This window comes from Centrocercus urophasianus, unplaced genomic scaffold (assembly GCF_019232065.1).
Source record: "Centrocercus urophasianus isolate 14NV4802_14NV808 unplaced genomic scaffold, USGS_Curo_1.0 seq_34, whole genome shotgun sequence".
In the NCBI taxonomy this organism is placed as follows: Eukaryota; Metazoa; Chordata; class Aves; order Galliformes; family Phasianidae; genus Centrocercus; species Centrocercus urophasianus.
Window position 1 is genome coordinate 354,291 of NW_024884911.1, and position 13,569 is coordinate 367,859.

The window sequence follows — 13,569 nt, forward strand, 5'->3', positions numbered from 1 at the left end:
GCAGCATAACTGAACTGACATGTAGGAAGACATTACCTGCTAGAAGAGCTCTCCCATGGCTCAGCCCACAGTGAGAAGGGCTGGAGCTATGCATTAGGAATTTACACACAGATTAAAAACCCTCATTATTAATCATTTCCACAGTTAACCATTGCCCTGTAACCAAAGGCTGCAAGTATCTTTGTTTCAAAGTAAGTGAGGTAATCTAGAATCTCTTTTTAAGTAGATTTCTGCTGTCAAGGTAATCTGGGGATTAGTTCTGCACATTTACGAGGTGTTGAAATGCCAGAGCTGCTTCTGTAGGAAGTTGGTAGAGAGGAGCATGTTACCTTGATTGGTTTCCTTTCTTGTAAGTTCCCAATTTTGCATTTTTTAATTTTTATGGCTGAAAACACACTTCAGGGCTTTTAAAAGACCAATTTAGCTCAGTGTCTAATGAATACACCTGTAATTGTTTATTTCTGCTGCATAGCACTTATACTACTGCCCATTTGAAGCCTGGTTTGCCCTGGCTGCTGGAGCTGCCTGTTGGGATGGGCAGCACAATCCCTGTAGGAGAACAAATTTGTCTACTCTCATCTGGTACCACAACATACAAGCCATCAACCTCAGCTGAAGAGACAGCAGTGGCTGTATTTGGAGGAAGAGTGGTGCAAAGGAGAGACTAAAGCTACCACCGGTGTGTGGCAGCTGTTTTATGAGTGCATTCCCAGAAGCAGGAGGATTGAAGTCCTGAGGATTTCCCCTGTGCTGCTGACTCCCCGATAACCTCAGTTTTTCTTCTGCGCAGGCTTGTCTGAATCCCTCCTCTTCCTTCTTCAGATGGTCTGAGCAAAGAACACATCAAAGATGTTGACGTGTCTCTCATCAACTAAATACCAGCAGCCAACTTATCTAAAGTCATTTTCTGCCTCCCTGCCACTGGGAAGAAAGTGCCTTCAGGGGTTCTCATTGTGTACCCCAGAAGAACACAGCATAACAACTCCTGAGTAAACAGAGGCAAAGTCAGCATCCCCCATCCTCTCCTCTGAAACAGTTTGTATTCACAATAAAAGCCCTGCTTTGATCTCTTGCCAAGAATAACACAGACAGTCTATTCAAACATCTTTAATAACATGATATAATTAAAAATATCTAACCTGCAACTCAAAGAAATGAATATGAAGCTTGTTTCAGTCTGTTTCCACACCCCTCCAAACTTGACTGACAGGTTCCAGACCTTCATTAGTTGGCCTGAAAATTCATGAACACACCAGTATTAGTAGGTGGGGGTGGGAGGGGTGGGTTGTCCTATATGTGAATTAGGAACACAAGGGATTAATAACCAGGTTTGAAAGGATTTGAGTGCCATGGTAGCTTTAAATATCCTGCAAGGCAAATCATTGCATCTGTGAGCATTTAAATTTCTGTTTAAAGTGGTCTGCAGTGAGTTGAAGTCACTTGTGCCTTGGGCTTTAAACAGCTTGTGTGTTTAAGTCTCTGAAGCATTCTGAGAGGTGAACTCTAAGTGCTTTAGTCAAAGGTCAGCATTTGTCTGAATCCATCCATTTTCTTCACAATAACGTGGAGAATTGTACAGCAGCTCCTGTTAGAAGAACAGAGCGGACCAGAGCTGGAACGGCTGCCAGTCCCAGAGGAATCCTGAATGTTGGGCTGCAGAGTCGATTTGGTCACAGTCTAACATGAAAGTCGTGGGGCTGACAACTGGGAAAGCTGCTGTTACTCAGTCTGTTCTTGCCTGAAGGACAGTGTTAGATATCACATTCCAGGGGCAGGGAGACAAGCAGTTCAGTGCACATGAGTGAGCTGCCATCGTGCACCCAATTTTAAGTGTGAGATAAAGCATCTTAATATAAATCCTGGTTAAAGTGTTTGAATTGACAGTTTTAACCCTGAGTTACCGTGACTCAGCTGAGAGACAGGAACTCAGCTGTGTATCTGTGCCCTTGGTTTCTCCTTTGATGTTCTGTATGTTTTGTACAGAGCAAGACCAAAACCTGCTGCTTTTGAAGGATTCAGTTAGCAGGAGCGTTCACTGGGTGGGATACATGGATACTGCCACTGAGATGGAAGGACAGGTGAGTGGTGGCAGGGAGAAAATACAAGTCTTCTTCCTTGGAGAGTACATGCAAGTTGGCAGCTGTATTCTGATTGTATTTTAGAGCTTTTCCAGTCTCCATTAGTGGTATGTAGCAGGCATCTTCCCTCTTGTGGGCAAAGAAGAGGACAGAATGCCTTTTTAAATATAACTTTTCCTAATTAGACAGGATTATTCAATATTAACTTTATAATAGTGCTCCTGGCCCGCCTCCTCCTCAAGGGAATGTTTTCATTAGCTTGACACAAGTAATTGCAGTTGCAGCCCAAGCAAGATCTGTGCAAGCTGGTCTCATTTGGAGAACGTGTAGCTTGTCATCCACTGTGAACCTCAGGCTTCCTGCATGGAGAATCTGTTTTTTCAGTGTACAGTAGTGCAAATGGTTGCAAGCTGAAACAAGGTACTGAGACTCTCGAGTCCTGCAGGAAAACCACCTGTATCCTCCAGGGATTTTCAGCTGTGTGATTTCTGTGTACACTCTGTTGGCTGCCCTCTGGCACAAGAATCTAGTCCTGGAATAAGTCAGTTGTCATCAAAAACGCTGCTGTTCCTGTTACTGAAGCTGTTCTCCTTGACCATCACTCGGTATGAGATGCGCATGAACGAGCCAGTGAGCAGCACCACAAAGAGGATGAGCAGCAAAGACCAGACACCTGGGTCAATGCCCTTGAGGAAGCTTGGGCTGTCCTGGGGGATGCTGTTGGTCAGATTCAGCAGGTATCCGAGAGTCCAGACAGATGATGTGTCACCAGTCTGTTGACAGGGAAAGGAGAAGAGGTCAGAAGGAAAACTGGATAGAAGAGCTGTGCTTCTGTGAACAGGCCTAAAACCTTGCATGCTTTAATTGAGACTGACCCGTGGATTAGGCTTGAAATGAGCAGCTCTTCCTCTCTTAGGGCTCTGAGTGCACTGCTACGCCTTAATTGCCCTAAACAGCCTCACCTGAGATTTCCACTCACCCCCTCTGTTCGCTGCCCTTGGAGCTCCGTTGATGCTCTGCCCTGAGCAGCTCTTTCTTTTCTGAGCTGAGGTGTACCTGTGTGCTGTTTTTACTCCTGCTCTCTGCCTGATTTTCCCTGGTGGATCTCTGTTGTAAGTAGTTTTGCTTGTGGTCCTATTGCTGAATGAACCTCAGACTGATGTTGTAGGGCACTTGTTTCTGGCTTTTCAGTTTGCTGCATGGACCCGGAACCTAACCTTGCTTTTGGCTGGTGATTGCTATGTGGCTGACTGAACTGCTATTACTGATGCTGCCCCGCTCACATTTGAGGGGAGTCACACTTCTATTCGTGAGCTGAGAAATTTAAGAGCAAGCTTAATTTTTGTGAGTGTGAGGACCTGAATCAAATCCTGCTTTCCTAAGGAGCTCCAGATCCTGGAGCAGCTGCCTTCACCAGCTGTAAAGCATGACTGGTTTAAAGGTGAATCTTCTGGCTTAGGAAATATTATCCAACCTTTGTCTGTAGCCTTAAATGATGCCAAAACAATCTTCCTTCACTTGCTTCTTGGACATGGATTCTTAAAGATAATATTGCTTCAAATAAGGTTTTGACCCATCTGTTTTTCATGAGTGGAATCCCTAGTTCTCTGACCTTCTTTTTCTTACTTACAACAAATGTGAATTGATTTAGCAAAAATATCTTTTTGGAGAAACCTTGTTGATTAGGTCTTGTAACACTGGACACAATCTGACTTTATTGAAATCATCTCACCCTTGTAATTGGATGTACCACACATAGATAACTGACCTGGAATGCAGCCTCAACAGACTGATTGAAGTCAAAAACATATCCCTTTGTACTGAGATGAAAGATGAAGGCAGATACAATGCAGTAATCAGCAAGTGCATCCAGGCTTGTCTGGGTCTCCTTGACTAGCTGGTGTTGTTTCCAAAGGAAGAACGAAAGGAGGGGAAAAAAAGTAAATATTCAGTAGTTAAATTTCAGGCATGTCAAAAATGCTCCCTTTCTGTCTGGGACTGGCTGCAGGACTGGAGGAGGGCGTTTCAGTCCCTGTCCTGTCACTCTGGGCTGTGGTCTGGAAACCAGTGCCACCTCTCAGTGCCTTTTTCCCACTCTGTTTAAGGGACCTGGCAGTTTGAAGAGCTTCAGAACTAGCAGCCAGGTCTCGTACAGCTGCACTGCAGGTCAACTGCTTGATAGGACTTCCTGCTCTGTGCTTAGGCTGAGCTAATGCTGCAGCCTTTCTCTCAGCAGGATCACTAACAAGGCCTTTCCCTTCTGAACAGAAGAGAAAACTTTAGGGAACTACTGATGGGACTTTGCTACCCCATTAGCAAACCCTGTAAGAACTGGCTAGTTTAGGTGTTAGTAAGGAAAGGATGTCTGGTTGCTGTATGCTTCAAATGAAGGTGCCCTCATAAGACACCAGCTGAGGAAGAACTTCTGGAAACCCTGTGCTTGGTCTGTGTGAGCCCAGATGAAGTGGGATAGTCCCTGGAGTCTGAGCAGGTGTGTTCCTTATGCTGAAAGACCAGAGGATAACAGGAAGATCAAAGTGATGTGCAGGAGTGAGTAGACAGGCTTCCTGCTTACTCCTTTATGAGCAGTATAAGGTATTTGTGGCTTCTCAAGTGATTAAATGTAAGTATACCAAGGGTAGCAGCTGAGATTGGAGAGGAAGGAAAATAAGCCTGTGACTTATAACTCTGTTAGTTTTGACCCATGTGGGCTTTTCCAAAAGGTTCCTGGCTTCCCGCTATCCCTGTACAATAAATTATTCCATTTACCTCTTTGATAGACATCTCACAAAGCTTGCTGACTGCCTGACCCAAGTCAGGAGAGGATGTGGTTTTCCTCAGGAAGTCCATGGCCTCAGAAATCACCTACAATGGCAGCAAAAATAATTGTCACTTCCTCCCTCTGGATGCCTTCTCTGAGATGCGCTGTCCTCAGGATCTTGCACTGGTCCTGGCTTAACATTCTAGTGATAGATCCAAGGTTTCTGATACAAACATGTGGATGGTGGAGCATCCTGGATGTCTGCTCACAGTGGGAGTGGATCGTTTTGTTTCACCAAGAACTTGGTATAGGAGGTCCTGCTCAGCGTGGCTCCCACCTTGCCCTGTCCCTGCTGGATCATGTGAGCTCCTTTATGGCTCAGAGAAGCCCCAGAGTCTGACAAGCAGACATTGCTGGAACACGGAATGAAAAGGTTTTCTCACTGCTGTTGGTGGGAAGCCTGTGGTTCTTATTTGAACATGGGGAGAGGACAAGAGAGCTTGTGTGGCACTAAGCAGAGCACTGGCCCACTTGCCTAGTAGAGGAGGCTGTGACTGTTCCCTCTGTATTTATTAATGACTGAACTGGTCCCATTTCTTGTATTCCCAGTACTAATTGGCTACCCCAGAGTAAATGAGAACCCACCAGAAACCTGGTTTGGAGGGGCTTGGCAGCACTTTTGGGGAAATTATTGAGGAAGCTGCAGGAAGAGGAGGAGTTGAGCAGTCTTTGCACGAGTCTCATGCAGGCAGAGGGGTTGCTGGTGCCGGAGATGTTGAAAACCTGGTCAGAGTTGGGGATATCCAGTGTGTCATCACTGACAGTACAAGGCCCTGTGTGCACCGAGCTCCACTGCACTTCTTGGGAGTAGCTGAGGGGCCAGCAGGGGTTAGGCACAGTTGTAGCACTTCCTTGTTCCTACGGAGAGAATAAAACAAGGGCAGTGGTAGTGAGAAAGGAGGTTGGCATCCCAAGGCTTTATAGATAAAATGCACATGAGGAAGAGTTGTTTTTTCTAACACTGTGTTGAAATAACACCATGTTGTAGTTGAGTGGGCGTGCTGCAAAAGGTTTGTCAAACCTTATCTCAGCTATTGATCTGCAAGACCCAGACTGATGCAGCAGGATCCCAGCTCCTGCTGAGTTCAGAGCGAGCTGCAGCAGCTGGATGTCCTGTGGGAGGCTGAGGAGTCCTGGCTTGTGGGAATCGTGGCCCTACCTGCTCAATGAATTAAGGTACTTCTAGTGAAAGGCTGCTCTGGTCTCCTTTCTGAGTGGTTCCTGTTTTGCCCATGTTCACAAGTCTGATCACTGAAACGCAAGGTGATCCTGCTTGCATTAGGCAGCCAGCTAGGCATGGGAAATTCAGTGTTTTCTGATGCTTTAGCCCCCATGCTCTCCATTAGCCAGCGTGACCTGGGTGGCATGCAGGTGCCCAGCCCCCTCTCAGTTGGCTGCTTGCCCACTAAAGCTGTGTGGGGCTGAAGAAGCCCTTTGAGAATGAGTGTTCTTCATCTCTAGGAATTCCCCAGCATAACTGTGGGTAGCAGGTCTCTGCAGGATATCCAGGTCTCTACCTTGAGTGTGATTTTAGCACCTCAGGAGAGGGATTTTGTGCTCCACTGTATTAAGTAGCGAGCCAAAGATCCTGTCAGTAGGAAACCCAGGAACAGGTGCCTTTATCTCTGCTTGGAGAGCATTGATTCAGACATGGAGAACATGTCTGTCAAATGCCCTGGGCTTTTTTTTTTTTTAGGTACGTGAACACCCTCTGCTAAAGACACATAGTGATGTTTTGCCTATAAGCAGCTACACCTTATGCAACTGTCATTCAGTACCAAGGGCTGACCTAATATCTAAGAACTTCCAAGAGCCCTTTGGGCAGATACTCACTTGTATGAGCATGGAGAGCAGCCTGCTGCGGAGTTGGTCTGTGCCGTGGCAGGGACAGTGGTGGGTGTTCACTGTGTGTGTCTGCCCATACAGCTGCAGCCTCACTCCCTCCTGGTTCCCTTCTACCTTGAAAGTGAGCTGTGTTGAGGCTCCTCCTATGGACAGGACTCCTGTCATCCCATTTCCAGATGGGACCATTTGTCCTTGCCAGTCGTACTGACCCAAAAAGAAACAGAGAAGTAGTTCTTAAGGCTTTCTACATCTGGGTTTTAGTCAGATGCAAACATTAGTGCACAGAGAAAACAACTTTTGGTGCAGTACAGCCCACTTGTTTCTTTCCCCCCACAGGACGCAGGGATGCTAAACTGCTGGCTTTGGAGGGAACAGTGGCTGTGCAATAGCTGCCATCTGCACAGAGCTCCCCAGAGTGAGCAAACAAGGCTCACCACCTGGGACAGCTGATCTCAGCAATGGTGTGAGCAGGGGAGAAGATGGTGGTAGAGAGTGAGAGGGAGGTTCCCAGGTGGGCAGATGTGGGCTTCGAGTGCTGCCTCAATGCTGAAGCACTCTCCCATCAGAAGAACCCTATGGTTTCATCTTCCCCAGAACTCATTTTGCCAGTGCTGAAGTTACTAATATGGACAGGAAAGCTTACACTGACTGCAGACATGAGCACTGTGTCGCTGGCTTGGGGAGTCTGCCTTGCTGCCAGCAGGATTAGCAATTCCATAGCTGGTGCATGGTTGCTGCAATTTATCAGCAGCAAGCTGATAATATATCTTTATATCTTTATATAGCTTTATATTATGGTGCATTGCTGCTGCCTTTCACTTCCCTGCTGTGCGGTAACTCAGTTGCTGCTATGTAGCCTGCTTTTCTTTTGCACTTTGAATCCTTCCTGAGGTGCAGCAGATTGAGAATGTATGGAGTCAGCAAGGAAAATTAAATATACTTTCGTTGTTGTTCAGTTGGTACCTTCTGAATACAGGACAGGGCTCCAGCATGGGACACCCAGCTATACTCTTGCTAGCATCAAAATGAGAGGAACACCTATGGGCTTTTTGCTTGCTCTGCTGCTTACAGGTTGTTGCCTGTAGACAACTGGACTGCAATGACAATTGCAGAACACCCTGCAGGCAGCAGCAATGCATTTGGAAGTAGAACTGTAGGGACCTGATCAGGGGAGTGAGGACCAGGCTGTTTAAAGTTATGGATGCAAGCGTCCTTGATGTGTTGTCCAGAAAATTAGGGCAGCTACACGAGCATGTGTAGGCAATGTTATATTTGATCCTTCAAACCATTTTTAACCACGTCACATCACGTTCCCTAGCCAGCTGGTGTTGGATATAACATGCCTCTAAAAATTCTGTACCTTGAAGAAGTTCTCCAGAATGTAGTTAACAGCAACCCAGTTGAATGCTTCCTCATCTGGGCTGGACAAGATTTGTACCCTCTGAAAGTCAAAGGGGGATGACTTCAGGGCCACAGTCAGGGCTGCAAGGAGATCGTCAGAGAGGGTGGGATGGCTGAGGCTAGACAGAAAAGAAAAAGAGGGCATGTTTATTGTGCTTTGCCAGGAGCAGTCCACGGTGGGCACAGCTGCAGAACGTGTGCTCTTCTCCCCATTTTGGGTAGCAGCATGGTGAGACACATAATAATCCTGCTGCTGCTTCCCTCTCTCCTTCCACAGCACTGGTGGCAAGAACAGCCTGCACAATACAGATGGAGATATGATTTGATCAGCTGTGCCACCGTTCAAGAGTTTGGGAGTTTAGTACCCCCTGCTACTGAGGGATGCTGTGGCCTTACCCCATGGACTTTCTCCCTCTAGACCTTACTCTCACCCAGTGTCTGAAAGGAGATAGTTCCCAGTAATGAGGTGACTGAAAGCAGTTTCCACAAAAGTATGTATCATAAAGTGGATCTTCCCACCACTGCTCCCAACCTGCTGACAAGAAACACCTCTGCAGCCTCATGTTGCTTGTCATGTAAAGCGAAAACAGCTTCCAGACTGACAGATTTTTCCCTGGCCCTCATTGCCAAAGTGACCAGTAGCAAGACTCATCTTCATAGCTGCCTTGGGGGATGTGGTGTGGTCACAGCCATGCTGTACTCCCCTTGAGTGCATGGGGAGCTGAAGAAGGTTTACCTGACCAGCAGATTAGGGGTGAAACATGGTAGAGCAAATAGGTGAGATTTGTTTACAGAATAATCCACATGATGTGTGCTGGTCTCTGGGTGTGGGTTTGCAACATGCACTCACTTCAGCTGCCTTATGCTGGTGGTTGCTCCCAGGTACAGGGGAGTCTGGCTGTGCTGCTCTGCCGGGATCTTGCTCTGGGCCCAGTTCAAACATGTATCCAAGCTCTTTCCTACTTTCTGAGGAGAATCTGAGTAGTTCGGGATTTCTGGACCTGAGGATCAGGGGAAAGAATGGAATTTTCTATGGGAATATGTGGGAGAAGTGAGAGCTGTTATTAGAGAGCCTCCAGGACATGCATAAAGACAGGACACTTCACAGGTGGAACAAAGGAGTTCTTCCTGTTCTTCCATCTTGCTCTTCTGGGAGCAAAATGGTAAATGTGTGAATACCGGTTTGCATTAACCTAACCCCAGCTATGCTGCTAAGACATCTTGTGAGTGACTGTGAATCAGATGCATGGCCGCTGCAACAGAGCTGAAGCTGTCTCAGCCCACAGAGGGGAAAAAGTGTGGCTTTAACCACTGTAAATGATGAGCAAAAGGCCATGCAGACAGCACTGAAACTGATGTGCCAGATCCTTCCTCCAGCCACTTCCTCCTGTGTTGGCGGAGGTGGTTTCTGAACCCTGAGCCTACAAGCATGGCACCTCTGCTCTAGAGGAAGTTGGTGCTGTGCAGAAGGAAGCTGCCTGCAAGTCCTGACTCATCTTGCCAGCGCAGTTCAGTGTGGCTTTAAGTGTTGGTTTTGAACTACTACCCAGAAAGAGCCAAGGGCCTTGCTTCCTCGTCCTCTGCCCCTCTTGCCTTGCTGGCTGTGTGTCCCTCTCCCATCAGCTTTGCTCTCTTGGGCCCTGCGTGGAGCCGAGCTGCTACTGCCTATGGCCACACAGACTGAGGACTGCCTCTCTTCTGGGAAGGAGACTTGCCTTGGTCTCTTCCTACTGCTGACAACTTCCAGCAGTTTCAAATAAGTCTTTGAACAAGTCCCTGAACAAGGGAGCCTTGTATTATTTGTAGGTGGCTTACTTTGCTAGAAGTCTGCAAGAGCACCAATCCCCTGCTTGTTCTCTGGTTGCCTTGCTACTGAGAGTTCAGGGGTTTCCCAGCATCCTGTGATAATCACATTTCAACATCAAAGCGAAGCAAGACTGAGAGATTTAAAAAAAAAAAACAACAAACCAAAACACGAAAAACAAACAAAAAAACAAGACCCAAGCATTAAGGCATGAAAACCCTTTTTGATGGCATTTGTGGGGCTGAAGTGACTCAAACTAGTGAGGAACACCCCAGTATTGTCCAAAATATGACACCTGAAGCTGAACAGAACTCATGCTTTTACCATCAAACCCTGCATAAGGGGTTAGAATTGTTATGCTTGGAGCACAGTGTGGAGGAGGGAGAAGTTGCCAGGAGTCACCCTGTGGCCAGGCTTGCCTCCATTGCTGCTCACATCTCCCCTGGTTGAGGAGCTCAGCAGCGTGGTCTTGATATAAGAGCCAAAGAAGTTGCAGTAATGGACCATGCACAGTTTTCTTCTGTTTTTATCCATCCCATACTAATCCCAGAGACCAGCAAGCATGAATCTGGCACCTTACCTTGCACCGTGCAGGAACTACATTCTTTGATCACCCCGGTCTTGTTTGCCTTGGTGGTGGTCCACTGATAGATGAACAGGATGGAGCGGGATGGGCCAGCATCCAGAACAATGCCATACTGGAAAATCCCAAAAAGATTTAAATGAATACCACTGAGTGCTCACTTCTTTGTTACTGTAGGGTTGCTAAGTGTTACCTAGGTACCCTGGGTTGCCTACACTGCATTATTTGAGTTAGCTTTTTACATTCAAAGAAAGAGGTGAAGACAAATGGTGAAGGGCATGTGCTGTGAACCTGCAGCATTACTGAATGAGAAGCAGCAGGAGTAGAAAAATACCCAGAGATGTGTAATTCCTACAGTGGCATGCTCTGCAGCTATTCCTGACAGCAGGCAAAGGGCTTCCATTGCAAGCTGAGCCATCTGGAAGTCAGAGAGGCCCTAGTGCAGTGGAAGAGAGACCTATGCAGTTTGTCAGCTGATTCTGAGACTGACTGCTCTTGGGTTGGTTTGTTAAAGAGGGAAGGCTTTCATGAAGCACTCAGAGGGTTGTGGCTTGCTCCTGCTTCTGAAGAAGCTGAGAATCTCACATCCCTACTGCAGGGAGGGAAAGATGTGATCTGAGTTTGCTCTGATGTGTGCCAAGCCTGCTGAAGTTGCAGCATGTGCTTTTAAATGCAGTGGTCCCATGGAGACCAAGATGATGTCTGGGTAGAAACTGCAGCAGCCACATGAGATTTCTCAACACATTGTGCACTGCCATGTTCTCCTGTTGTATAGTTACACAGAAAACCAAGGGTTTCCCAGCATCCTGTGATAATCACATTTCAACATCAAAGCAAGACTTGAGAGATTAAGAGGAAAACCCCCAAGCATTAAGGCATGAAAACCCTTTTTGATGGCATTTGTGGGGCTGAAGCGACTCAAACTAGTGAGGAACACCCCAGTATTGTCCAAAACATGACACCTAAAGCTGAACAGAACTCATGCTTTTTACCATCAAACCCTGCATAAGGGGTTGGAATTGTCATGCTTGGAGCACAGTGTGGAGGAGGGAGAAGTTGCCAGGAGTCACCCTGTGGCCAGGGGCTTTCTTTGCCTCTGCGGTGCAGGATCTGGTCTGCTTGGGTAGCCCAGTGTGGAACCAGGAGTTGGGCTCCCCGGCCCTTGTGGGTCTGTTCCAGCTCAGGGTATTCTATGATGCTGTACTGACTGAGCTGGAGTACCCTGCAGCCCATGCTCAAAACAGCCTTGGTGCTAGCATAGGATTTCATTTACTACTGCAGTCTGGGACACCTCCTACACAGGGAATCAGTGCAGGAGATCTGGGAGGTGTGTGGCAGTGTATGGTCTTACCTGCATCTTGCACAGAAATATTCATAACTGCGGCTGAGTGGGAGGGGAAACCTTCAGAGAGGTTTGTGCTGTCAGAAAGGTTTTAGCAGAATATGGAGCCTGGCTGCAGCCCTGAGCACTGCCTGCACCCTTCTGGGAGCTTCCAGCTTCGCTGGGCTCAGTGCTGGGGCCAGAGCCCAAGCAGAATGCGGAAGGACGCAGTTCTACCCAAGCCTGCTGGCATCCTCCCACATGAGTGACAGCTCATATTTCTGGCAGGGACGTGTCAGCTGCACTAGGAGAAGAGGAAACGAGTGGTCTTGGCAGAGAAGCTGGGATTTTTTTCTCCTTCAAAAAATGAGAGGCTGCTGCTGGGAGCTCAAGGGGTCACCACATTGATGCCACAGATCAGGGAAGGACAGAGAGCTGCTGGGAAGAACTTGGAGCAATAGGATTTTTTTTTAAATCCAGTTCAGTTTGACAAGCATGAGAAAGGGCAGTGTGTGTCTGAACTTGCGTGTTAACCTACTTCTTTTAAACCACATCACGCAACTGAGCTCATCTCGGCAGCTTTGCATCAAGAAGCACAAGCAGATCTAACTGCTGCATTGAGCAGACTGAATCTTTGCCTAAAATCAAGAGATTAAGAGACAGAAGAAGAGAAGTAAAAAATAAAGCTCTACTGTTTTTCAAGAAGGATGCAGCTCTTTCCCTGTGCTGAAGCTGTGTCTCCTTCCTGCTGTGGGATGGCTCCTGCTGTGGGCTGCTTCTGCCCAGCCTGCACTGAACATCACTGATGGATGGATGATGGTCAGCCTGCTCCCTCCCTGAGCTGGGCACTTGGGCCCAAAGAGGATGGTTTGTCTTTGGCTGAAAAAGCCACGGCATGCTCCCATCCTCAGACCTGTTCTTATCCCTCAATCAGTTGTTTCAGGCTACTAAGTCACTCAGTAGTGTGGTGAATGTAAAAAGCAACAACACACCTGTCTGTAGTTCAAATGCCTAGCTTGCACCAGAGGAGAGCACAAGGAAACCGGCAGGTTCTCCCCAACAAGCAGCCCTGGAGCTGAGGACGTTATCTTTTGCACGTTGTCCTGCATGACCTCGTTTGCCCACCCCTGGCAGAGCCATTCACCCTTACCTTGGTCCTGAGCGGGGCAACGGGCACATCTTTGGTGGAGACGCAGAGCAGCACGATGCCTGTCAGTCCTGCCACGATCACCAGCCAGGGAGGAAGGAGCTCTCGCCAAGACATGGAGCACTTTATACTTTTTCAGACAGTAAAAGAGGAAGCACAGGAGCAGCACAGAGCCCACATCTGACAGCGGCTCCTTTCGGCAGGCTTTAAAAAGAGGAGAAAGGCGGAGCCGGGGCCAGTCTCTGGCTTCAGCCCAATCCCAAGCCGCAGGACCATGAGGAGCACATGGGCTCAGCCACGAGTCCTTCGGCCGGCCATGCAGTTGGTGCAGCTGGCTTTGTGCCATCCTGGCGCTCACTCAACAGCGCTGCAACCTCGAAACCGCCCTGGGCGATGGTGTTGAGGTAAACAAAAATGCTGGGCGAACTCTGTTTAATAAGCAGAAAGCAGGCAAACTCTCATCGCTTTGGTATTCTGTGCCTGGCAGTGCTAGTGAGAGCTGCCAAAATTAGAAGTCAGGAAACTCCTTGTAGCTGGGTTTCCTTTTCATCCGAGAGCTGCGCACGGCT

At 47.8% G+C, this 13,569-nt stretch overlaps 1 protein-coding gene across 1 annotated transcript; it reads right to left on the bottom strand.

Moving 5' to 3' along the window:
* Window positions 1-1,119: 1,119 nt before the first annotated feature.
* LOC122166877 (ectonucleoside triphosphate diphosphohydrolase 2-like) lies at window positions 1,120-13,318 on the bottom strand. Its single transcript, XM_042830977.1, has 9 exons — window positions 13,004-13,318; window positions 10,530-10,647; window positions 8,996-9,146; window positions 8,105-8,264; window positions 6,733-6,948; window positions 5,485-5,757; window positions 4,848-4,943; window positions 3,847-3,975; window positions 1,120-2,851 (listed from the first exon to the last, which is right to left on the bottom strand). The coding sequence occupies exons 1-9, from the start codon at window positions 13,115-13,117 to the stop codon at window positions 2,621-2,623; spliced, it is 1,488 nt and encodes a 495-aa protein (XP_042686911.1). The 5' UTR covers window positions 13,118-13,318; the 3' UTR covers window positions 1,120-2,620.
* Window positions 13,319-13,569: the final 251 nt, after the last annotated feature.

Bases quoted from the DNA above. Each gene is read 5' to 3' on its own strand.
- LOC122166877 (XM_042830977.1), bottom strand. From the start codon at position 13,117: ATGTCTTGGCGAGAGCTCCTTCCTCCCTGGCTGGTGATCGTGGCAGGA. The intron at 6,949-8,104 runs GTACAGAATTTT...TTTTTGGGTCAG, and splicing joins TTCTGGAGAACTTCTTCAAG to TACGACTGGCAAGGACAAAT. The intron at 4,944-5,484 runs GTGGGTTCTCAT...CTGCCATTGTAG, and splicing joins CCCTCCAAACCAGGTTTCTG to GTGATTTCTGAGGCCATGGA.